General features: G+C 38.9%; 1 protein-coding gene across 3 annotated transcripts in view; it reads right to left on the bottom strand.

The window, feature by feature from the left end:
• Nucleotides 1-26909, bottom strand: part of TRANK1 (tetratricopeptide repeat and ankyrin repeat containing 1) — a 58131-nt gene extending 31222 nt beyond the window's left edge. Inside the window, exons 1-11 of one of the 3 annotated variants that reach the window (XM_042472732.1) lie at nt 26755-26889; nt 25688-25995; nt 20895-21047; nt 18120-18249; nt 14915-15065; nt 12819-12937; nt 12033-12116; nt 11165-11303; nt 10349-10480; nt 6289-6459; nt 3661-3816 (exon numbers count right to left, since the gene is read on the bottom strand). In XM_042472732.1, coding sequence (XP_042328666.1) covers nt 3661-3816; nt 6289-6459; nt 10349-10480; nt 11165-11303; nt 12033-12116; nt 12819-12937; nt 14915-15065; nt 18120-18249; nt 20895-21046 — 1234 coding nt within the window. In that variant the 5' untranslated portion in view covers nt 21047; nt 25688-25995; nt 26755-26889. Of the gene's footprint in view, nt 1-3660; nt 3817-6288; nt 6460-10348; nt 10481-11164; nt 11304-12032; nt 12117-12818; nt 12938-14914; nt 15066-18119; nt 18250-20894; nt 21048-24442; nt 25067-25687; nt 25996-26754 lie in introns of those variants that run through there. The other 2 variants (XM_042472731.1, XM_042472730.1) reach the window with 2 other exon arrangements.
• Nucleotides 26910-27273: the final 364 nt, after the last annotated feature.

The following is a 27273-nucleotide window of genomic DNA, read 5'->3' on the forward strand; positions in this document are numbered from 1 at the left end:
ACTGGTAGATTTTCAAAGTCAAGGAAATTTAATGTCCATTTGCAATTCAAAGATTTGCATACCCTAGATGTTTTTTTTGGAATTCAAGATACTGCATTTTAGCCATCACTGGGAAATCCTATGGAAAGAGCCAGTGCAGATCTGAGGCTTCTGCCTCCAACAAAGGTAAAGCAGTTTTTTTTCTAATATTGGGACTGACTGGCATTCTTTGCCTCTCTACACCACCTAAAGTTTTCCTGATGCAAAACATGAAGACTTCTTGAGAAATTCAGTGTTCTCTACCTACATAGGAGCCTGTGGCTTCACAAAGGAAGGAGACATGCTGGATTCCAAGGAAACATCTTCTTTGCATTGCAAACACACATTAAATTTCCTTGACATTGAAAATCTACCAGTGACCAAAGGAGGAGGGGTTGCCATCTTCCAGATAGCCCTCCCTATCATCTGAACTAAGACCAGAAACAGGAAATGCAGGCCTATGACTAACATCTTCAATTTCTTACTCCTGTTTGCCTGATGAAGAAGCCAGTGTGACTTCAAAAGCTTGCAACATGTAATTGTGCATTTTGGTTGATCCAATAAAGACATCATTGCTTGGATGTTATTGCATTTAACTTAAAATCACATCACTTTGTTTTTAACCTATATCTGCTTTAAATAAACTAAGCAAGTTAACTTCTTCATTCTCTCCTTTAGCAACCATCTGTTCTAAGCACAATTATATCTCTTATTTTACAGGAATGAAAGAGACTAACCTGTAATTTATTCTGTTTTATATTTCCAGCTATGCAACCCACTTCACTGCTCAAATATCTTATTTCAAATGTATAAATAATCCTTTTATATTTTTCTACCAAATATCCTTAATTCCACCCACTTCATTTTAACAAACTTCTCCGTTAAACTAAAACAGCATCATTCCAAAGAAACTCTTATTAATATTTTATATCAGAATAATCAAATCCTCTTTCCTCAAATCTTTCCCCTTAAATCTCACTCTTGGTTTCCTGCCAAGGCTCCAAATACACACATCATGGGCATCTATCAGAATCCTACACATAACTCAACAGTGAGACAACTATCAATTAAAATAAAAAGGAAGATGCTTTTGCCCTTTGATTCCCCCCCCCCCTTTAACAAAATTCCCAACACCCTTTCACCAAAGTCTACCCAACTGTCATCTCCCTCTCTATATTTAGTCGTCTTCTCATCTGGATCTTTGAAAATGCATACATCCCAACAGAATCCTCCAAGATTTCTTCTGGATTTTCTTCCTCCTATTATGATTGGAAGACTCCTCCTGGTCTATCATTATCTTTCTCCTCAAATCCAATAGGTTCTGAGGCTTTTCCCTTTCTATTCTTCCAATCCCTATCTTTAGCGTTGGCATCCATCAAATTAAGACCTACACCATTTTTCCAAATAAAACGTTACAACCAACCAGATCTGCTTCCATATCACTTTGTGTGACTGCATTCTTTGTTCTTCCATTCAGCTGTATTTTGGCACTAAGTCTGTGGCCTCTGATGTTTGACTTCTCCTGTGTCAACTCAGCCAAAACAGGTCACTTTCAACCTAGCTTCCTCATTTTGTTTTGAAATCCAACTTCAAATACAAAGCATATGGAAAAGGAAAGCCAAATTTCCACATCTAAGAAGACACTTTTTTCATTTCATATTCCATATCTTTATCCATCAGAAGGTTTGATTCTTTTCTCTCTCTCTCTCTCATATAACATTTTAAGATATATATATTTTTACATCCAGTTCCTAGGAATAACACTTAATCACCCCCAAAATCACACCAATTCCCCAAGGTTTCTCATAGTAATCCAAAAGGCAGATAACTCACAAAAGCATCAATTAACACTGGTTTGGACATTTCCCTTACTCCTCGAGTCCAAATATTAGATATTAATGAAAAGAATGTGCAGTTGCAGCTTAGTGCCTCTTGTTGGTCTTGTGACAGTGGGCAGAGGTAATGTCTTTGTCCCTCAATCTCCCCCCACTTGGGTCCTGCTGGACTAATAGAGCCCCTGGTCACTCAATGAGGTTTACCAATCTTGGACACACTTTGTCTCAATGAGGCTTACAGATCTTGAGCACACTCTTTTGTTTCTGATAACAGAAAGGGTGAATTGCTTGTCCTGGAAGTTAGCATTTAAATAGGTTATAGTCACTGCCACCCACCCAACCCCACTGTTTGAAAAATGACAATTTTTAAAATCCCGAAATGTGGCCACTTGGGTGTTTTGAGGTATACTGGGGTTGTGGGCTACACAGCCTTCAGAAGGCCTCAGGGCAAACACCAGAAAACTTCTTCCTTTTGGTAACCCAATGATCCTGCATAATTCTTCAATTTCCTCTACTCAGTTATACTGTAACTCCTCTATTCAGTAATACCAGTTACTTGTGAATCCAACTGAACCAATTTTCCTGCACTGAGAAGAATCAAAGGACTCTGCAGTGGAGATTTTTTATTGGATAAAACTCTCACACTAAAGCGTGAAAGTGGACAAAGTGATACCATCACATTCAGTGGCTGAGGATTACAAAAGCCAGGGCTGTGTGCTTTCTAGAGACCAGAACTAATAAGCAAAAGTAGTTAAGATGTGCAACCTAATACTGCATATGGACATTAAAGCGTTCAGAGCCTATTTTAAAAATGAAGTATTAAGGAAGAGTATTAAGTAAAAGCTAAGCATGTTGTTCACTCAACAAGGGCCATGGCAAATCCATGGCTGGACAACAAGATCAAATAAACACAGTGAAAAGGAATATTGATGCCAACAAGAATATGTTAAAAATCAAATGAAGATATATTGTCAAACTCAAAAAATCTTCTGGAAGAAAAATCTGTCAAAAGAATCATGGTTTTTATCACCACCAATCATGAAAATATTCACATTTCCCATATTTCTAGCAAAGTGTTTTTTGCACAGCAGGGAAAGGAAAATTAACTTGATTGTAACAATTCAACACAGAAACCATGGGGTAGTCATGTATTAACACACAAAACAACCTAGAGACATAAAGGTCAGGGGCAAGGAAGGGGAGCGATAGAAAAAAGATGTTTTCCCATTTCCCATTTTTTCCCTGAAGTCTTTCTTGGAAAAATGGAAAATAAAAGGAGAAAATAGGATAACCGACTATTGTATTTTAGAATAATGAATAAAAAGTGTAAAACTAGGTGTTCATGTATTCCTCACCCTCATGCAATTTTTAAAATTATTTTTTTGCAGAGGAATGGGTATATCAGGTTACCAGGAAAGTGAGAGAGAAAGAACATAAGCAGGAATTAATGTTTGCTAAAGTAGGTACCTGGGAGGGGGAATTGGTGGAAAGAGGCTTGGTGGAAAAGGGGAGCTATAGCCCCGTCATGAATTCTACAAAAATGAACACTGTTGTTTTACCAGGTTATTTCCATTTTCCTTCTTCATCCAAAATATTCTTATCTGATTATTTTAAAAAATCCCCTTTGTTTGTGTAGTTGTTTTTTTTTTTAAGAAGACTGAGGAGAGCACAACATTTGTTAATATAAGTATCTCAGACTAGGCTTTGTAAGAGTTGTCTTCTCCTTGCAAAAAAATTGTCCTTGTCACTGGAACATGTTATTGGCACTCATGAAATACCGGGAAATATGGCATAAGCCATACTGTACCTCTTACTGTAGACAGCTGCTTCAAAAGCCTCTGGACTTTCTCATGCTTCATCCTGATGTTATGCACATTGTTTTCCAAACAGAACTGTGCAAACTGATCAAAAGCATCCTGAAGTAATGCAACGGAATCTGTGGTGGCTTTGCTGTCAGACGGCCCTGCATTGAACAAAATTAAAAAACACAACTGGAACTTCCCATCTTCTTTTAAGAATGGATTTGGAGTGTGTGGGTATCCGTCTAGATGGCCTTTGGGAGACACTAGGAATTTGTTCCATCTTTTAGATTCATGACTCTTAAGATTTGTGTGACTAAAGCTAACTGTGTCAACTGACCTGAGATCCTACCTTTAAAAAAACAGAAAAAGAAAGAAAAAGATAGTGGACAACCCACTGTGCCTCAAATGGAACTAAAATGGCCAAAGGGAACACAGGTACCAGGCAGCAATCACTCATCACGATTCCCCAAACCAGGTGCGAGGGGAACATACTGGGTCACTATGTAAACAGGAAACAAGATTACTGAAATACACTCTTATAGTGCTGCTGTTCTGTTTTAACTGTTCTGGCTGCCTCCTGTTGAACTCTGGGATTTGCAGTTTAGGGAAGGGCATTTAGAACTCTCAGCCACATATTCTTAGGCCTCACTGAACTACAAACCCTAGAATGCAACAGGAGGCAACCAGAGCAGTAGAAGTGGCATAGCAGCATTATAAAATATAGTGCGGCATTCTCCCAAGCCAGCAATTTTGGTGCAATATTGAAAAATGGACACATAAAGGCACAAATTATTATCTGCAAATATCTTATGGGTTATGTGTTTACCTTGAAAATATGATTGGGGAGCTGAACGGATTCAAGCTGTGAACTGCCATCTATTATCAATCTAAATATACATATAAATGAACCCTCATGCTGCAAATCTCTGGTACACTCATTCCAAGGAAATCAGAATCTTGGGCAAGTGTTCACACCACTGGAGCTTTCACCAAGGCTTGGGTCAAGATCCTATTTGAAGATGGCAGAATGTAAAATTTCATCATTGTAATTATGTGGAAGTCCATGTGTCAGAGACAATGGCACCCAGCTGTGCATATGTGAGCCTTCACAGCACATCCTCACAGGCAAATAGTGACTGTTTGGATTAAGGATGAAAATGCACTTGGAGGTCATCCAACAGCCATCATACCACATGCCAAAACTACTGTATAAGCATATATAGGCTATCTCTTTATGCAACAGAAAAATAAATCTAATGTCATATTGTGTTATAGCATAAAGGCTAGACAGGAATCCAGTGAGTGCACTTTTTCCAAAGATATGCAGCAGTACCAAGGTAAGGCAGACAAAATCTAGAAGCTTTGAAAAGCCTCTTTCTCCAGGGCCTATTTCTAGGTATGTTGGCTTAATGAACCAGCAGGATTATGACTACAGGATACAAGGCAAGGCTATATTATTAACATGAACTCTTGGGAAAAGTCAAAAGTAATTTAAATCCACATTTCTGCCTCCAGGCAGTGGATATATTTCTACAAACCAGTGTTTTTTGAAATTTCTGCCTTTACTTTCCACACCAACCCGTGCGCTATAAAAACCCTGCACAATTCAGAGATTTGGAGGAACCATTCCAGGATGAAAACTCAGTTTGCATGGGCTGTATGACTGCTGGACCTCACCATTGCTTTCTGTGAACCAAAAGGATATCTTGGAACTCACTCCAATACCTCTTGCAGTCAGGCACTGTGGCAACAAAACAAGCATGCTTTCAACAAATTTCAACAAACATGCTTTCAACACTGTCCAATAGTCTACCGTTTCCCCAAATTCAGACAAGTCTCAAAAGCCAGTTGCTTACAGACCATAGACTAGGAAACAGTGCTGTAATGCAAGCATGGGACTTGTGTACCTTTTATGCAGTTATGCAGATATACCAAAAGAAATTAGCTATTTAGCCTAATTCCCAATTAAAAAAATATTTGTACAATAGTGCATAATACCAGCACCCTCAAGCCTAAGAGGCAACTGTAAAATGGCTCTAGCAGCAAGCTTTGCCCTTGTGCAAGTGTTGGATAGCAATACCAGTGCATCAACATACCACTACTTCCACATCTCCTCAGGCTATGAAAATACCTTGCAAGAAGCCAGACTGGGAACTGACACTTAAAAGAAGAGGGGCAACAGAATCCTGTTTAGCTTCAATTACTTATGGGCTCTGTTTCAAGCCGACTGCACACACCTACAATCAAAGAGTCCATTTTCACTAATGGTCAAACTACTTAATACTTTGAACACGTATAATGGAGTATAAGAGGCTTTCTATTTATTTAAAAGTAAACACACAGTCTCCATCCCATCCTATATGGGAATAAAAAATAAGAAGAAACTCCACAGGTTAAATACACAAAACACACAATCATGTGTAAGTCTTTGAATTTTTTAACTAAAAAACAGATAAGGGAAGCTTTATCTTTCCTGCTTGCAATTTGCTAGATCTAATCTAGACTGGGGTTTTGTTTTCACCAGAGTAAACAAAAAAGAAGTACATAGGTGTATACCCACATGCTTAATGCACTAGGTAGTTTGACTCTAAGTGATAGTGATGAACTACTCAGCAAGTAGACCCATGAGGTACCTGGTGACTCCTCCGAGCATAACATATGCCTGGCCATGTGCTTGTTGATGACATCCAGAGCCTTGAACTTCTTGTTTTTTTTCAAGATGTTCATTGCAGACCTTGACTGTGCATCACAGATCTTTGGATCCACCCCAGCATCGAGCAGCATCACCACATCATCTATCTGTTCTAAAATACAACAAAGGGAGTCAGAGGAAACAAGAAGTCCAAGGTGCATATGGCACCTTTGATAAGCATATGGTACAGGTTGAATCTCTCTTATCCACAATGTTTGGGACCACAGGTTTTTGGTGTTGTTGTTGTTTTCATTTTGTAATACCTGCATTTGCATATACATACCTAATGAGATATCTCAGAGATAGGACCCACGTCTATACACAAAATTCATTTATGTGTCGCATATGTTATACACATAGCTAGAGGGTAATTTTATACCATTTTTGTTTAATAATTTTGTGCATGAAACAAAATTTCTGTACACTGAATCATCAGAAAACAAATATGTTATTATTTCAGCTACCCATGAAAAAAGTTTTGGTTTTTGAAGTATTTTGGATTTTGGCATTCTGGATAAGGGAAATTCAACCTGTATACAAGAACTTGTTTCAGAACTAGTCTAATATGTATTCAAGTAAACATCTAATCACTGCAATCCAAAGGTATAATCAGCACCAAGCCACTCCACCTTCTCTTCTGTTCCTGCTCCAGACTGATGCAAATTATTACAAATGTTGTATTGAAAAGCACAGAATTAAGAGTGGCCCAATGCAAGCACATGTATTCACTTACTGAAGAAATACACTACATGCAACCATGGACCGAGAACTATGGTAAATAAATTAAATAGTAATCACTAAACTAGAAGTTGTACAAGTTGAACAAACAGGTTGATAAAATAGAGGACTGCCTGACCCACTTGCCAATTGGGAACCATTGTTTGTCCATATTCTGTTTTTACAGAGGCCTCTTGTCCTGAGAATAATTTCTCATCTGAATTATCAGATGTAGTGGGATTCCCATGCCTCTTGAGAGTGTTCCATAACTTTTTGTGATTGATGTAGTCAAAGGCTTTCCTATAGTCTATAAAGCACATGCTGATTTTCTTTTGGAATTCCTTGATGTGCTCCATTAGCCATCAAATGTTTGCAATGTGGTCCCTAGTGTCTCTGGGATTTTCCAAATCCTACTTGTGTCTCTGGGATTTCTCTCTCCATATTTGTTGCAGAACTGGCATAATTTTGCTTGCTTGAGGATTAATGTTTTAGTCCTATCACTGCTGCAGTCTTTTGTGTCTCCATTTTTGTGGATTGGGATGTATGTAGATTGTTTCCAGTCTGTTAGTCATCATTTTGTTTTCCATATTTGTTGGCGTATTTTAGTTATCACTGAAGTTGATTCTGTCTGTGCAGACTCCAGCAATTCTATTATATTGGAATATCATTTGTTCCTGGTGACCTGTTCTTTCCACCATTTCTTACAGTGGCTTCCACTTCCTCCAAAATAGGGACTTGGAACAACTACTGAGGAAGGTCAGGAAAGAAAGTGTGGCAGGTTTATGCTGAACATAAAGAAAACAAAGATAATGACCATGAAGGACATACATGAATTCAACATAGACAATGATGAAATTGAAACAGTTAAAAGATTTATCATACCTTGGATCAAACAATGGTCAGAAAAGAGACTGCAGAGAAGAGGTAAGAAGAAGACTAGGAATGGGAAGGCAGCGATGAAAAACTAGACAAGATAAAGCGCAAAGATACACAATTGAACACTAAGGTTAGAATCATATAAACCATAGTATTCTTCATCACTATGTATTGATGTGAGAGCTGGACAGTGAAAAAAAGTAGATAAAAAGAAAAATAGCTTATTTGATATCTGGTGCTGGAGATGAGTGCTGAGGATACCATGGACAGCTAAAAAGACAAACAAATTGGTTCTTGAACAGATCAAGCCTGAAATACCCTTGGAAGCCAAGATTATCAAATTGAGGCTGTCATGCTTTGACCACATTATGAGAAAACATGACTTATTGGAAAGACAATAATGCTGGGAAAGGATGAGAGCGGTAGAAAAGAAGAAGACCACACATCAAATGGAGAGAGATCACAGGCAGGGATCTACAAGACTTAAGCAGAGCAATGGAGGACACGGGGTCTTGGAGATGCCTCATTCATAGGGTAAACATGAGCTGAAATCGACTGACATATATAATGCAGGGAAAAGAAGTTACAATGGCTTCTTTCAATTTTTCATTCCCTTTCTGCAATATCTCTACATAACCCTTGTTAAAACAACTTCACTTTCTACCAGTTTGTTTCTAAGCACAAGACACAGTGCTGGTCATGACCTATAAAGCACCATACAGCTTGGGTCCAGACTATCTGAAAGACTGTATTTCCCCATATGATCCTGTCAAAGCTTTAAGATCATGAGGGGGAGGTTTACTCTTGGTGAGGACACAAGACAGAGCCTTCTGAGTGGCTGTTCCCATCCCCTGGGACACACTTCCACAACAGGTTTGCTGGCTCCCTCTCTGCCTTCCTTAACCCAGCAGGCAAAGATGTTTTTGTTCAAGCAGGCTTTTAATATGCAATCACTCTCAAGGAGTCTTTTTATTGGGGCATATAATGTGTTTGTTTATGTTTTTAACTTTTGTATTTTTAATGTGATTTTATACTATTTAAATGAAATGATTGTTTGCAGGTGTGATGTTGCTGACTTTTTGGTCAGTTTTTAACTTGTATGTTTGTTTGTGTATTTTTTGTTTTGTGCCTTTTTAAATACTGTATTGGATTTAATACTTTTTAAGGAGGGGAGGGTATTAGGGATTTTATATGTTCTGTATTTTTAACTTTGTTAGCCGCCCCGATCGTTCTCAGAGGGGCGGGATACAAATAAATTTTATTATTATTATTAAAATGATTTTCATTATTTTTAAAACTGTACAGGTAAGATTTTAACCAATTTTACCTGTGAGGTGCCTTGGGTCCCACTCCTGGAGAAAGGCAGCAGATAATACAGTAAAACTAAACATAAGAAATAAAGCATTCAACACTTCAGTTCCGTTAAGTTCTAAAAATGTTCTCATTGCAAATAAGGTGTTCACTGGGAAGTGAAGCAGAAGAAATACTGTGAAAGCCAAGTCTCATGTGTCAAAATGAAACAAAAAGGTGCATTAAATAAATGTAAGTGAATTAAAAGCCTACTGTGTTGCGGGATGAAATAAAACTTCTTAGCTAAAAGAAACAGTGTATGTTTTAGGAATGTTTTAGAATTGTGATTTAGAACTGGGAGCTCAGTCCAGGTGCTGAGATAAGCCCCGAAAGGAGGCAAGTATGCCCAAGGACGTTTCAGAGAGAACATCTGGCTGTAACAACAAAGAAAAGAGGTGCTGTGAGGAAAGCAGGAGAAATGTGTTTATTAATTGTAACAAATAAGATTTATGCCTGCCTGACTTTTGAATTTTATGTGGTTTATTTATGTGGTTGTATCATTTTCTGGTCAGTTCTGACAACGAAAATCACCAAACTAGTCTACAGTTGTTGTTTTTAAATAGAGGTCTCTGAGGGTTGTTTGAGTTTCAGAACTTTGGAATCCTGCTGGGCATGATATTTAGCTCTTGTGGTCACTGTCTGACTTTCCCTCTTCGGTTACCAACTAATTTCCTCATCTGCTTCAAAGATCATTTTATTACAACCACAGTAATTAGCCAAAATTACCTTTTGCTCTTGATAAAAGCTAGATAGATATTTCTGAGTGCTGCTTTCCAGGTTTGTACAACCGTCTGTCAAAAGACTAGCAAAACCAGATTCTCTTTCAGAAGAAAATTTGATTTGGGCAACATTTCTACTGCTCATGATAAACAGAGCATTCTCATAACAAACAATAGTTTTAGCCATCATTTGTGCACATTCAATTTTTTAACAATGTCTTTCTTTAATACCTATACCTGCCTTGAATCCTTCAGGAAAGGCAAGCCTAAAAAATGGAAACAATTTTACATCATCAAAAGCAACTCAAAGACAAATACCAACTTTCGTCTTTCACTTACTTTTCAAAGAGTATCCTTTCGATAGGGATGCTACAATATGGAGAACTGTAAATCCATCTTCATTTTGCTGGTTGATAAGACTCTTTAGTTCAGGCTTATGGTCCAATAACCACCTGAAAAGGTGGCTTCCTTCTGAATTATTTAAGAAACAACATGAACCTTTAATTTAAGCTGAAAGTTATTCCAAGCTTATAACATACAGTATGTTCAAAAAGGATGGATAAGAATTATTTGTAATGGAATCATTTTTAATTAGTTTTTATTAATTCTGTATCAAACCAAGAATTTGTAGGACAGTGGTGGCAGGACTTTTTGGCATCTGTGCCACAAGGCAAGTCAAACATGGAACAAGGCCAGTCTTATTATGCACAGTACACACTCTATACAGCATTCACATGCTCTGTGGTTCATTTTGTCTATCAGATCAGTTTAAAGACATTCTGAGCTAACAAAATGGGAACAATGTGTAACTTGTATCATGTGCATTTCAGGTCGAGTCAAGGGCTGTGACAAACTCATACTGTAATTCCTGTGTAAATGTTAACTACCTGTCTTCTAGGGCAGGTATTTGGCTGTCCAGATATTTTAGATTATAATTCCAAAGTCCTTTTGATTGGCTTAATTGACTTGAGTTTGTAGAAACTGAAATTAAAACATATGGAGGACGAATGTCCCTCAACCTGATGTAGATCCTGAATATGCAATCTCTCCTACTAATGGGAGTCATAGATGCTATTGGTGCAACATTCATCTCCATCTACAGTGTAATTCAGGTTGTCATTCATTTTAAGAAGGCTTTTTAAAAGACCCACTTACTTGATTTGATACAAAGCATCATGACAGCATGAAGGGGATATGTCCCAATGCTCTGTATGTTTGCTCCAATGGAGATCAGCCATTCCACTAGTATGGGCACCTTTTCCATTCTCTCATATTGACCAAAAACAACATATTTCTGGTTGAAAGGAAACGGAAAATGCATACTCTTGGGTTACAACTAGAGCACATAGCATTGACATCCTTTGCTATCAACGTAACACAGAGAGATGATATAAATAATTATGCTGTGATCCCACTGCATTATTTTACTTTTTAGTATTTTTTCTTAAGACATAAGTAGCCCACTCTGTACCATATGATATCAGGACAGTGAAGAAGAAACAACTCAGTTTAACCAATCTAAACAATATAATACAGAAGATATAATTTAAACAATTTGACCAATTAAAACAGGACAAATGAAATCAGTTAAACCAATTTAAAACCATAGTAAAACACCAAATAGGCTGCAAAGACTTTAATAAAAAGTCATGCTTTTGCTTGGCACTGGAATGATAGCAGTGTTGGTGCCAAACAAGGTATTGTCCCTATTATGGGATACACATTATGGTTCCTGTCTTCAGGTAAGTACAGGGGGTGCTCCACCACATTTTAAGGTATCAATACCTTTAAGTTAGTGGCATATATACCTCTAACCTTCAGTCCAAGGAAATCCAACACAGTTGCTGCAATGAACTGCTAAAAGATTTTTAAAATCCTTTCTGGACTATACCCTCCATCTTGTAAAGTAGTTATTAGTTGCCAACAACATTTACTTACTTACTGACACACCCTCTGGTCAAATCTACATTCTGATTCTACTCAATTAATCTCAGTAAAAGATTTCTTAAGCCTTTGGACTAACCTCAAACAGATCTTTGAGTGACACACTGGTGACTCGCAGATTCCTTGGCAACTTGTCTTTCTCAGCAGCCAATAACAGGCAAGACTGGGGAGAAACACACATTTTAAAGGTGAACATATATTATCTCAATATTAACCTTCAAATGCATTCAGATTTCATGTCTTTTTCATATCTCTGAAAGGGTTGGTGTTGTTCTTTAAAACAATGATACATGTTTAAAAAGATGGAAGCAAGGAGAGAAAGCAGGTTGTGAAGGGAATTCAGTACTGTGGAAGAAAAAAAAATCATTGGTACTATGCTAGCTAATTACACAAAGGTGGCATTTGTACTGTAAAAAATCACCCAGATTAATACCACTTTAACTGCCATGACTATGGAATTCTGAGAATTATAGCTTTGTGAGAAATTTAGCCTTCTGTAAGAAAGATTTGGTGCCACAACAAACTACATTGCCCATGAAAGTGAAAGTGGTGTAAAACTGGATTATTTTTGCAATGTGAATACAGCCATAGACACACTCCATCAATCTCTCTCAATTTAATTCATTTTGCAAAAAGAAGTTATAAATGCTACTGAGAAATCTGTGCTAAACATTCAGAAAGAACACAAAAAACAGTGTTAATTTATCCAAATATTAAACAGAGCCTTCACAGCTGTAAGATCTAAATTCTTGAAGTAGTTTCCAGAATCTGTAATCATGTTTCTTTATATCTGTCTAATTTTTAAAGATCAATCCTAAACTTAGGAGAAACAGAATACCAATATATAAAATGGTAAGAAGCATACCTGCCACAATCCTTTCCTTGTTAGCTTTTCAATCACTTGTTGCCAAATTAGGGAACTGAAATGATCATTCACCGTTTTTTTATAGATGCTTGACAGATTTGGAGTAATATTCCTTTCATCTATAGGGAATACAAAACAAAATAGGTTTATGTTTATACATTATTATTTACATTTAAGAAGCTGTTCTCTTTACAACTTCCCCACGCAGCACCAAGACAGAATGGGAAATGCCAAAAGAAAGTTAGGAAATTCATTGAAACAATAAGAAAAATCAAATTGGGCTACAAACCAACCAATGAATTTTGTCTAAAAATCCTTCAATTATTTCTCTCAATGAAATAACAGACACAGGGCCAAAACAGATGGCCGTAAAGGGGTGGCTTGACGCTGCCCTTTGATTGCTGGATCAAAGCTGCAGCAACCACATGCCGCTGCCCTAATCTGGCATTTTTCCAGCCCAAAAAGAAGCAGCAAAATGCCACTCCTTTTTGCACCAGAAAAAAGCCACCCTTTCTGTTGCCACCATGACTTTTTGGCTCTCCTGCAGCATGCATTGTCTAAACGCCATGCTGCTGAAACACCAAAAAGCTGCCCCCCATATGACCAATGGGATGGCATAACGCTTGGTTTAGGTAAGTGATGGGCATGCGTCGTCCACATGCCATGCCCCCACACCACCGGGAAGCCAGTGTATTGTGGCGTTCTGTACCGGACCATAGGCAGGGACTGTTCAGTTGCAGCTTAAACTCAGGTCAAACCTGAACTGCAAAAATAATGCAGTTTGATTCCACTTTAACTGCTATGGCTCAATGCTATGGAATTCTGGGATTTATAGTTTGGTAGGACACCAGAGCTGGCTAAATGTCTCATAAAACCACGTATCTCAGAACTTCATAACATTTATCCATGACAGGTAAAACGGTGTCCAACTTCATTATTTCTGCAGTGTATATTAGACCTCAGTCTAACCAAGAACAGCAAAAAACATTTGGGGATGTGATGGTAGAATGCTGAGCTGGTAGGACAGACTGGAATTATATCATCTACAAGTGTTACAATTCCGTATCTGAATGTTCCTCCAATAAACCCTGCAAGGGGAAAATCAAAAGAGCAGGGAACAAAATTCTATCTCCATATTTGGTTGAGACTGGACTTCTCTTTCGAACAGGTATCTGTTGTAGAACAACATTTAAAAACATGATTACCTACCTATAGTTTGAAGTAGTACTTTCCATTCTACTACCTCAGGAATCTATTCCCTGACTTTACTGAATGTGTAGACCAACTCTCCATCAATTTGGTGTGAATGAGTGAGGAAGTCATCTTGTCTTTTTTTTATAGAACAAAGCATCTAACTCAGCTATGTGCAACAATCCTTGACAGAGCAGCTAGGAATACACATGCAAAGCATATTAAGTGCAGATACAGATCTCAGCTTTGAGTGCAGTTCTTTAGTCTGCTCCCAGAAGCTGCTTCTATGAATCAGGATGCGGGACGGGGGGAGGAATTGGAAGAGCAGACTTTTTATCATCTACAAAGAAACTGAGGCCACAAATCCATTTTGCCAATGTTATAGGACAGTGTAGACAAAGTTTACCATGCCTATCAGTGGCTTCAAATCTGACAGAATTGCAACTGTCTAATGAAATTATAGGTCAGACTTCTACGTGAACTACTTAGTTATGTAACTATCTTAGCTGAAGAGCTAAGTAGAAAGGGTCTGTACTTCTATCATTTGGGACCGAAGTTTCCACCCATCTCCCACTAATGATCTCTAGCGTGAGAAGGAACTGCGGTAGGGATCCTGCTTCTGATTATCGCATTTGAGACTGCTTGCTAGGTGGGTGAAAATGTCAGTCTGTTGCATCCTAACTGAAAGAACAGACTCTTCTTACTTAAAGCAGCTACTACCCAGTACATGAGGACTGGGATGTTGTTGTTGTTTTTTTTGATCCCCACATATTTCTTACACTGTTCCTTACTATTGTTTATACATGCAGAGATTGTGAATATGAATCATGTAAAACACATAACTCTAAGGTACACATTTGTAACTGCAATTGTGAATTCCAGTTAGAATTTTTCATGTCGCTTACCATTAGCACTTGAGAAGATGCCAACTATAAAATCAGAAATCTGACCCACATCTGATGAACCATGGAGGAAGTTCAAACCTTGACAAAATATTCTAGCTGCATCTAAAGGATGTGACAATTTAATCAGAGAGTAACCAGCTCTGTAGTATCCCTGGAAAGGAAGCAAGGAAGGAAGTTACCCTCAAGGGAATCATTACTTAATTACAGACAGAGCAACAAAAAAAAAACAAACACACACACACACACATTAAATTCAATAGAGTTATCTTCTCAAAAATGGAAAAATCTAACAGTACAGTGGACCCTTGATATCCACTGGGGTGTGGTTCCAGGACCTGTCGTGGATACCAAAATCCGTGGATGCTTAAGTCCCATTAAATACAATGGAACAGTGAAATTGTGTCCCTTATATAAAATGGCAAAATCAAGGTTTGCTTATTGGAATTTGCTTATTGGAATATATATAAAAAATATTTTCAAGCCATGGATGCTTGAATCTGTGGATAAAAATCCATGGATATGGAGGGCCGACTGTAAATACTTTAAAAGAACAGGTGAGATGAAAAATGCTATTGCATCCAACACAACATATTGTCTGATCACTTCAGTTCCTCACCTCTGCCAGATTACTCCACCAAGCAAACTAACCTTGGATTTAAATTAAACAAATTAGCCTACAATGTCCATTGCTGGCCACCTACCAATACCAATGTCATTTGGCACATGGCATCAGAGTGTGTGGGATTTTTATAGGAACATCACCCCTTCTCTGCTTGGTCTGATGGATGAAATGTCTTAGAAGCATGAAGTAAAATACTGATTGGTTTTTAAAAGGATGCAATTGTGTCAAAACAGAAGGAACCCCCCCCCCAAGAATATTTGCTAAGAGATGTGGGAGCATTTTTCAGCTAAAAAATATTTCCAAATAAAGGGAAAACAAATAGGGGAAATATGGTTCTCCAAGACCCCTGGAAACCAATGTAACCCTGCAAACTGGACCCTTCTTATTCACAGCAGCTACTGCCCAGTACACCAGGGTGGAGGAACTTTTTTGATCCCTATCCTTACTATTCCATACACTATTCCTTACTATTGCTTATACAAGTAGATTGTGAATATGAATCACATTGCCCATTACTGCTTTAAATCAAGGCATAGTTTACACACAGACACCTATTACTTTTAAGGTTTTACCCATGATGACTGGCAACATGAGTGAACCAACTCCATGGAAAAGTGGTGTGTTTGGCATATGAGGAAACAAACAACAGGCTTAGGCCATCTGCTTTTTAACTGAAGGGAATTTATAGAACAGGCAGTTTCAAGGTCCCTTTTTTAAACAACATAATCAGTTAACACCTAAGTGTCTAAATTTGAGAGAAAGGCTCCAACCAAACATTGTTGAAATCCTCCCTTAGACATTAAGGCACCAGATTTGCATGGTGGTGTATTCAGACGACCCTATACTACTAGCAGAAAACATCAAAGATGTGAAACAACTACTAAAGTCAGACAGAAAAGTGCTAAAAGTATATGATTATTAAGAAAACAAAAATAATGACAATGGAAAAATTACAGGAATTCGTTGTTGTTTGTAACCCATTTCCCCCTCAAAACTAGGGATTTAGACCGGCTTACAATTTAAAAGAACAGTACAGTTAAAAACATACAAAAGTGATGCATTAAAATAGAATTAAATTATTACAATAGTACAGTGGTACCCCGGGATACGAATTGATCGCGTTACGAAATTTCCGGGGTACGAAAAAGTTAGCTTGGAAAAAACTGTTCCGGGTAACGAAAGATTTTTCGGGTTACGAAATTTTTTTCGATGTGTTTCGGCGCTTTTTGGCACGAAATTTAAAAGCCGCGGCTTTCCAGCGCTAGCGGAAAGCCTTTTTTCGGGTTGCGAAATCTTTCGGGTTACGAACGGCGCCGCGGAACGAATTAAATTCGTAACCCGGGGTACCACTGTAAAACAGATTACTCATTAAAAGAATAAAATACAGTTTAAAAACATAAAAGTGTTTAAAACAGTTCACTTTAAAACAATACAACACCCCCAACCCAGTCTTTAAAGACTTCATTTTAAAAGCGTGTAGGAATAAAAAGGTTTAGTTTGCCTATGGAAGGACAACAAGGAGGGGGCCATTCTGGCATCGGTGGGAAGGGCGTTCCAGAGTCTATGTGCTGGCCAAATGGCTGTAATAAAGTTTGTTGTTGTTGTTCCAGAGCCTAAGGGCAGTCACTGAGAAAACCCTCCCTCGTGTTCGCATCACGTGCTTGTGACAATATAGATGAAGAAAATATTGAAATTGTTAAAAGCGTTCCTGTATCTTGGATCAAACATTGCTCAGAATAGATCTTGCAATCAAGAAACCGGAAAAAAGACTAGGATTGGGAAGGGCAGCTATGAAAGAACTAGTGTGACTCTATACAACTGAGAACTAAAGTTAGAATTGTATTTCCCATCACCATGTACAGATGTAAAAGGTAGACAGGGATGAAAGCTGTCAGAAAGAAAATCAACTCATTTTAGATGTGGTGCTGGGGAACAGTGCTAAAGATACCATGGATGATCAAAAGGACAAACAAATGGGTCCTAGAACACATCAAGCCTGAACTCTCACTGGAAAGCAAAATGACTAAATTGAGGCTGTCATACTTTAGACACATCATGAGATGATTCACCAGAAAAGACAATAATGGTAGGAAAACTGGGGGCATTAGAAAGAGAGGAAGACCACATACCACATGGATAGACTCCATGAGCCTCCAGGACCTGTGCAGAGCAGTTAAGGATGGAGGACTTGGATTCATTCATGGGATTACCATGAGTCAAGACCAACTCTAAGGCAGTTAACAATAATAAGGGTACCAGCACAATTATTTCAAGCCTGATAATTTTCTAAACATCATTGCATTCATGTCCAAAATCTCTGGACTGTTGTGATTGTATTTCCATTAAAACAACTCTTTTCAGACCAAAATACGGAGTTTCCCAATATCTCAACAAATACAAATTTCATCTTACTATTATGTGAAGAACATCCCCAAAATCATTTCACTTCATCAAACATAATTACAAATGCTCTTTTCAACAGTGTTTCACAATATTTGCTATTCAAAGCTTTATAATGATTTATAAATAAATAAATAAATAAATAAAGTATAGCATGTAACACAAAAGGTCTTCCACATGTACCTTAACATAGGTTGGATCCCACTGGAGGCTCTCTTGTGCTGAGTAATAGGCTTCTCCCCATTTATTTAAATTGTAGAAGGCATTTGATCGATTGCACAGTAAAACTGCCATTTCTCGATGGTAAGATACCCTAGAAGATGAGAATCTGAATGTAGTGGCTTAAAAGAAACAGTCTTATATCATAGGTTATGCAAAATTGTGGAAATTTTTTTTCTCTTCATTTGACACAAAGCAGAAAGGGGGGAAAAACAGTTATGTCTCCAAAACTGTAAAAGCTGAATAACCTGAACATTCCTTCCAGAGGGGCAGTCATAATAGTCTAAATGTTACCGCAAAAACATTGGAAATCTTGGGGCACCTTACAGACTGCAGATGTATTATGGCACAAGCTTTTGGAAGCAAATACCATAAAATATTTTAGGTGCAGAAAAACTGCTGGTTTTGGTGAAAACTCCCAAACATGATTCCAGTGTTGCATTCGTCTATTAGGTGCTTTAAAATACAGATTCAGAAAAATAGATAATAACCTGGCCATTACTTGGCCTAGTAACTTATCGAGTAATTGGGTCAAGCTTTCCAATATATAATGAATAAATGTACCAATTTAAACTTCTTCCTATGCAAGGAATGTCCCCATACTGATTTCACTTGATAAGCATAAATGATCTTTTTAACACTACTTCACAATATGTTGTATTTAAAATTTCAAATCTTGAGTGAAACACAGCCTTTCCAACTGCGGACTTGCCATCTGTGGATTTGAGCATCTGAGGATGGCTCCATTTTGTTCTCCCCAATGGCAGTGCATGCATGTCGTTGCACCAATGCAGGCATGGTACCATTAGAAAAAAGGGGGGCTTGATGGCCCGAGTTTTTTGCCATCCGTGAGGGGGTGGGTGGGTTCCAGAACAGAACCCCCACAGATATGAAGGGTTGACTGTACAACCATGCAACAGAAAAGCTCTTCCAAGGACACTTTGGGCTTGCAGGACACCACTGGACAACTCTAGGGCATCCATTCCCAGCTCCAGCCCAGTGCTGACACACCTGTCTGTTGCCAAGCTGTTTCTGCATTCCTTCTCAAGACCCTTCCATGGCCCATTAAGGGCAGAAATGGAGCACCTGGCTCCACCCATACGGCCAGGAGCCCCCTGCCAACATCACAGGCTGCAACTGGGAGCTTGAGAGGAACATGGCAGCAGTGGCGCATGGCTATGCAGACTGCTACTGGTTTGGGGCTATTGGCCCATGTCATCCATACAGGACAAAACCAGGCCTGGGGGAACACAGGTCTTTTGTCCCGTGCATTCATCCCCTTTAATATAACTCAGTTCTCACTGGAGTTTCTTCTTGTGTTGAATAACAGCCTTCTCCTTGGTGAATCCATTGGTTTTCCCCATAGCCATGACTGTGTATACAAAACACTTCAACCAATATTCCATTACATTCCAGATAGTATTTCAAAAGAGCATGTTTGTCATATTGCAAATTTTCAGTCAATAATAACTAGAACAAATCTCCAGTTTGCATTCCAACATCTCCAGACCTTAATCAACCAAGGACTGTTGGCCTTTACAAAAAGAAGAGGGAACGAGCAGAATTACACTAACGGTTGGTTAAAACTAACAATACCTTCCAACTTTGAGATACATGGAATGATGATGCAGAAGATGCAGAACATCAGTGTATATTTCCACTTCTGATACAAAACATGTTCCGCATCACTGAATTACAGCTTTCCTGAAAAATTTCAAATGTCTCTGAACTTATTCTTGATACTGAATCTCCTTTTCTCATTTAATATTTCTATGAAGTTTGCTTTCATGCTACTGAGTACACTGCATTTCGCTTATGTCCCTTGGGCATTTTGGACATTTTTAAAAACCTCCTCAGCGATTCACTGGCCACACTTTACCCTTTACCCCTTGCTCTACAGCAAAGGTACTATTCACACTGTTGTGGGTTTGGGGGAATTTTTTTAAACAGAGACAGTAGTTTGCTTAGCTACTGACTTACACAGGCTGGGTAGACAGGCCAATCACAATTGCTTTTGTTAACTGTCATGAATAATCTTTCCCTAGCTTTTTTTTGGGGGGGGGGGGGATAGTACTGTATTTTCTTTCTCTTGGATGGTAGTCATGTAACTGTTGTTGATGTGTGTCTTCAAGTCATTTCTGACTTATAGCAACCCAAAGGTGAATGTATCACTGGGTTTTCTTGGCAAGATTTGTTCAGAGGAATTTTGCTTTTGTCCTCTGAAGCTGAGATTGTGACTTGCCTAAAGTCACCCAATGGGTTTCCATGGCCGATCAAGGATTCAAACCCAGGTGCCCAGTGTCATAGTCCAATGCTCAAGCCCATAATACCACACCGTCTCTCTATAATTATTACAGCTTTACATTAAAGCTCTTCCTCGGGCAAAAATTGACCTTGGTATAAATAGGTCTGAATTTCTTAACCATCATTCTACTGTATAGTGCACCTCCACCTTCCTGCTTACGCAGAAGGCGCACAACAATGTAAACAAAGGCACGCACGGCCGTTGCACCACCATGTGCACATGCCCCGTTGTTTCCTATGGGACACGAGCATACGTGGATTTTCTCTTATGCGGAGGGGTCCAGAACAGATCTCCCACATAAGAGGCCCACTGTATTAGGAAAACAATAAACACTCAGATAACTGCAATCCAACATGACTAATTTAAGAAGAATCAAACTAGAACCTATCACCAGACAGTTCACGTTGTCTCAGTTGTAAGAAACAACAACTTACCCTTGTGTTTGGCATAAAAAAGATATTGCACTTATTGCTTCTTCATACTTTTTGATGGCTACAGAATATTTCCCATTTCTGAAGTCTTGATTTCCTTGGTTTTTCATGACATTTGCATAAGTAAAAGGATCTCCAAGGTTGAAGGGATTCATTCTGACAAAGGAAATGGTATACAGAGAATGTATTCATTTGAAATGTTTTGTATTTAAGTGAAGGATAATTTTAAGCTGTTTATTCAACAGAGTAAGTGGTGGGGTTTTAAAAAGACAACTCCATGGGTCTGATTTTGTCATCTAATACCTAATAATACCAAATTTGATGCCAAGGGGTGGCTCATGGTGACAAGGACAAGTTGTTCCAATGGTAAAGTGGCAGTAACAACAAATTCAATAAAGTCACCACCTGTGCAGTACACCTTTGCTATACAAAAATCTCTTCAGGACAGGTAGGGAATGTCAGATTGAGCTGTGAGCTGATAAAATCGTAAGTAATTGTTATTCCCATGTCTAAGTAGAAACAACTGGGAAGCTGGATCCTGTACACTATACTAGAGCATGGAAATAATACTTTTAAAGAGTACAACTCCCCAGTGGGCCAGCATGTATTAATTTGCTTTTTATTTTGTTAAATGCCTAAATTCCTTCCCAAATTTGTGTGAAACCCCTGATGTGTAAGACACAACTTGGAATGTTATTTTGTACACAATAATGTTGTCTGAGGAATTCTAAGAGCTATTATGTGAAAAGGTAACTTTTCCAAGCTCTGTTCTTTTACAAAAACCAATCCAATGAGAATTTCGGGAAGCAACTTAAGCATTTAAAAAGTAACTACAGTCACCCCTCCGTATCAATGGATTCTTTATGCACAGATTCAACTATCCATGGCTTGAAAATATTCAAAAAAATATAAATTCCTAAACGCAAACCTTGATTTTTTCCATTTTACACAAGGGACATTGTTTTACTATGCCATTATATTTAATGGGATTTGATATGGGGAAGGGGGCTGAAACCAAACCCTAGGAGATACCAAAGGCACATTGTAAATGAAAAATATAGCTTATTCAAAACAGCAAAAGGCATAACCAACACTCTCTTCAAGAAAGAGTTTGACAAAACAACTTAGATAAGGCATGACTAACAGAAAGTATCTGTCCCAAGAAAGTGCTATTGAAATGTCTTATCTGGTATTAGTCATTCTTGGAAACAAAAATGACTAATAGTCAATCCTCGCCTATTCACAAGACCAATCTTAATTTTCACATATACCTAATATTGTAAATAATATGCTTTTGTTTGTTTTAAGGAAATTGAGCCATAAGAAGACTACCACATTCACCTCACAAAACAAGCTTCTCTAATACAAAATTTGGGTTTACTGCTAAAAGATCAGCAAGGCCAAAGCAAGCCACTGGTAATAAACTGAAAACTGATGTAATAAAGAGAATGGTAGTTATCTAAATAGTTCTTGCTATAGATAAATAAGTCTGTTTGCACATAATGCACAGGAACATTACTATACAATTTGGGGCTACCATGGCAATTTTTAGATAATATTCAGTCTTATGAGGATCTAGTAGTGCATGGTTTCCAACATTCAGGTTTTTCTGCTTTATTTTGCAATATCCATTTTGTAAAGCTGCTTTATGACGGGCAACAATAACTCTATTTAACAATTACTCAAAGTTTCCTAGTTGCTTCTATAACAACAATGAAATAATAAAATAACAATAAAAACTAATTGTGATATTTAAAAAAAAAAATCCATCCCCTTTTAACAACATGACATGGACTTTCCCCTCTTTAATTTCTACTCAGTGTTTTGTAGCAATGCTGTAAAATGCAAATTAAAACCTCAAATTAATCACAGCTAGCCCTTGCAAATTTAAAATGAAAGCATGTCAGAAAATGACATCCTAAAACACCTTTTAAAGACCTGTTATTTAATAACTACTTGCACGTGCAGTATTTTTAAACTTTCCTTGGGGAAAAATCTTCATTGATTTAAACACTCTGTATTGTCAGAAAGCCTCCGAAAATATTTTTCTGAAAGCATATCTATATTGCAATTAAAGCAATTTCTAAAGAGAAAGTGACTAGAAGGGATGCCTATTACAGTACAGTACTGTACTGTACTTCTAAACTGGCTAAATGTTTCAATATTAAATACAGACCAGTATAGAAATTCATTCAAGCACACCTTTCAAAGTCACATCTTGCATATGCAAACTATCACATAGGGATAGGAAAGGTGGGAGAAAAGGGGACAATTTAATTTTATTAATAAGCTTGCTGTTGTTGTATGCCTTCAAGTTGTTTCCAACTTATGGTTGTACACAGGTGAACCTATCATAGGGTTTTCTTAGTAAGCTTTGTTTAGAGGGAGTTTGCCTTTGCATTCTTCTGAGGCTGAGATAGTGTGACTTGCCCAAAGTCTCCCAGTGCATTTCTATGGATGAGTAGGGATTCCAATCCTGGTCTTTACAAGTTTTACAAAGAAGGGCCAAGGCAAACAAGACTAGCAAAATAAATGATGGTGGAAATACCTTTCTTCTGTATTTTCCTCAAGGAACAGCATGTGAAAAGTAGTGAGGAACCAATTATTTTCATTGGTAATGGAGATGAACACTCATATTACTGTGACCTCACCCTCCAAAATTGCTCTTTCTATTTCTCCATTCTTAATACGTAGATTGTTAATACCCCCAGAATGGCAATTTCCCCCCAAATTCCATGGAAATCATAGCAGCCAGCTAAAAATCAAGGACTGCATAAAGTGAAGAAAGGAGGCAGAAGGAAAATAACCATATTCAAAACGTGGAGCTTGAGCACTTAACTGGCCATGGAAACCCACTGGTTGACTTTGGGCAGTCACATACTCTCACAGCCCAAGAAACCCTATGATAGGGTCATCATAAGTTGGAAATGACTCGAAGGCACACAACAACAACAACAACAACAGCTCTGTTGTTAACATGGTGCCAAAACACACTGCAGAAATAATCCAGTTTGAGACCACTTTAACTGCCCTGGCTCAATGCTAGGGAATTTTGGGAATTGTAGCTTTGTGAGGTATTTAGCCTTCTCTGTCAAAGAGCTCAGCTGCCACAATAAACTACAATAAACGACATTTACAGCAGTCTCAAACTGGATTGTTTCTGCAATGTGTTCTGGACCACGGATTGCCAAAAAAACACAGTTCAATGTGATTTAAGAGATAACCAAACCAGAACTCCTCCTAGAAGCCAAAATTAGTACACTGAGGCTATCATGGTTTGGACATATCATAAGATGATATGGCTTATTAGGGGGGAAAGGATAACATTCAGCAATGCCAGCAGCAGGAAAAGAGGAAGACTGCATTCCAGATGGCTCAATGGAAACTTGGGCTGCATCCGCATTGCAGAAATAATCTGGTCTGATCTGATTTTAACTGTTGTGGCTCAATGCTATGGAGTTCTGGGAATGGTAGTTTGTTGTGGCACCCGAAGTTGTTAACAACAAGATGTCTTGGCAATCTCTCACTCAGGGCTACAAATCGAAACTAACTTTTGGCAAAGACCAACACAACAATATTTCTGCCAGTGTGCAAAAACCATCAGGTCTCGCCAAGGGTGGCTCTCGCTCCAGATTGTGTAGGCGTCACAACAAGGTCAGTCAGATACTATCATCCTTTTCTGTTTTCCTGGCCAGGCTGGGTCTAAAGAGCAGATGTGACACGAACCCTCCTTCTCCAAACAAACGGCTGCTTAATTGGGCAGAAGGCAGACTTCGATGTCCATTTCACAATTCAGTAACAGTGGCAGGAAGTTTCTCCCAACCATTTTCATCAGTTCCTTTTTGGGGGTGAGTGGGAGGGGGGTCTTCCTCTGCAAGAACATCCAAGGCAAGTTTGGGTCTCTCCAGATGCCTTTAATCTCCCTGCTGGCTGCTCCTTATCAAGCCACAAAAGCTACACCACTCACACTGCAGAAATAATCCAGTTTGACTCTACTTTAAGAATGCCACAGCTGTTAACATGGCCTCAAACCAGGTTATTTCTTCAATGTGGATGCACCAAAAGACAAAGGTGGTTGTTTTGTTTCTCTCTTTCTCCCACTCTCCCTAGTGTTAACCTTCCTGCCATGGAGTTTAGTGGGCCTTTCTTCTTGTTGTGTGCCTTTATGGTCCATACCATACTGCAGAAATAACCCAGTTTGAGACTGCTTTAACTGCCCTGGCTCAGTGCTAAGGAATCCTAGGAATTGTAGTTTATTGTGGCACCAGAGCTCTCTGCCAACTAAGGCTAAATGTCTCACAACACTACAAATCCCAGAATTCCCCAACACCGACCCAGGGCAGTTTAAAGAGGTCTCACACTGGATTATTTCTGCAGTGTTTTGGACCCATGTCATTTGTGATGCGGTGCAGTGGCTTATGAACTAGTCTCCGACTCTGGAGATCAGGGTTCCACTCCCAGCTCAGCCATGACAAAACCCAGTGGGCAACCTTTGGCATGTCACACTCTCTCAGCCTCGGAGAATGGCCATGGCAAACCCTCTCTGAAGGTCATTTAAACAGCATACCTCCAAAGTGACCTGAAGCAGCTTTATTTTGGCCTGTCTGTATGGAGCCTAAGTATCCCCCTCCGAAGAAACTTGCCAAGAAAACAGAATCGCCCCATAAGTCAAAAATGACTTGGAGACACACAGCAACAAAAAAGGAGAGCCTGTCATGGGGTTTTCTTAGTAAGGTTTGTTCAGAGAGGGTTTTTATGCCATGCCTATCCTCTGAAGCTGAGAGAGCGTGACTTACCCAATTTACAGGACTACATGACCATGCTGCTTTTTGAACCCTGGCCTCCAGGGTCTTAGTTGAACCCTGAAACCATGACACCACCTTGGCTGGTCCCCTAAATCCCCAAACTTTGGTCTTCCAGATGGTTTTGACTTCAGCATCCAGAATTCCTGACCAAGCTGTGGCTGCTGGGATCCGAAGTCCAAAACACATGGGAGGGCTAAAACTTTGGGACCTTTTTGTCCTCAAAGGCGGAGAGTCTCCCCAGTTTCTTTGCTGCTGTTATTGTTTTCTTGCTTCATTTCATTTAAATCCTGCCTTTCTTCCTGGAAGGACCAAAGGAGGCTCACAGATTAAAAAACCTATAAAATTATTATCAAATTCAAACCATAAAAACATATATAAACCCCTAAAATATATACAATAAAATATAATATAAAACCACATTAAAATATAATTTGGTTATTTTAATTAATCTTTTTAGTATGAGTTTTTAACACAACTGTGATTTAATATCAAATTCAAACCATGAAAACATATAGATATATCTAAAATCCCCTAAAATATATACACAATAAAATATAATATAAAACCACATTAAAATATAGTTTGGTTATTTTAATTAATCTTTTTAGCATCAGTTTTTTTTTAACACAACTGTGATTTAATTGCTATTTTAAAGAGGGTAGAACTTGAGACTATTGTATATTGTTTTATTTTGCAACGTTTGGGCTGTTTTGCTGTAAGCCGCCTGGGTCCTAATGGGATGGAAAGGCGGGATACACATACAAGTGTTTTGTTATTGCTGTTGTTATTGTTGTTCTGTGCCTCCAACCCTACCTCTCCTGGTAAGCTTCTACAGAGGAATGGGAGAGATAGGCATCCTCTGAGGCTGAGACAGTGTGACTAGTCTTACATTGCTGGGTCAGGATTCGAACCCAGGTCTCTCTCCAGCCCAACACTCGAACCCACTACACCTGGCTGCAAAGTTTCCAACAGCCCTCCAAAGAGAGAAGCCCAGACCCACCCACCCCAGCAAAGCTTCTCCATAAACCTGAACCAGGGCATCCCTGCCTTCTTTCTACCTGGAGGGAGCTGCAGCCTCCCCTTCTGGGGCTGCCCAGGAGAAGAAGCCAGCCACCCGCTGTTTCCTAGGTCCAGGGCTCCAGCAAAGAGTGGCTGCTGCTGCTGAGGCTCCTCTGCTGCCCTAGTCCTCCTCCTTCTCCTCCACCGCCTCTAAGCCCCGCCCTCTTCCTCGGCGCCATTTCGGGGAAACAGGCGCTTTCTCCTCCTCAGGGAGGAGCCTCCTTCTTGGGCCTGCTCTCTTTCTCTCTCTCTGAGGGGAAAACGAAACTGAAGTCTCCTCTCTGAGGAGGAGAGAGGAATAAAGTTCCCTCTTCTAAGGGAGAAAAACGAAACTAAAGTTAGCTTTCTTCTTCCAGACTGGAGAAATAATCCAGTTTGATGCTGCTTGAGCTGCCATGGCTCCAGGATATGGCATTCTGGGGATGGTAGTTTGTTGTACAACAAACTACCATTCCTAGAATGCCATAGCCTGGAGCCATGGCAGCTCAAGCAGCGCCAAACTGGATTGTTTCAACAAA

The sequence above is a fragment of the Sceloporus undulatus genome, chromosome 6 (genome assembly GCF_019175285.1).
Source record: "Sceloporus undulatus isolate JIND9_A2432 ecotype Alabama chromosome 6, SceUnd_v1.1, whole genome shotgun sequence".
Classification (NCBI taxonomy): domain Eukaryota; kingdom Metazoa; phylum Chordata; class Lepidosauria; order Squamata; family Phrynosomatidae; genus Sceloporus; species Sceloporus undulatus.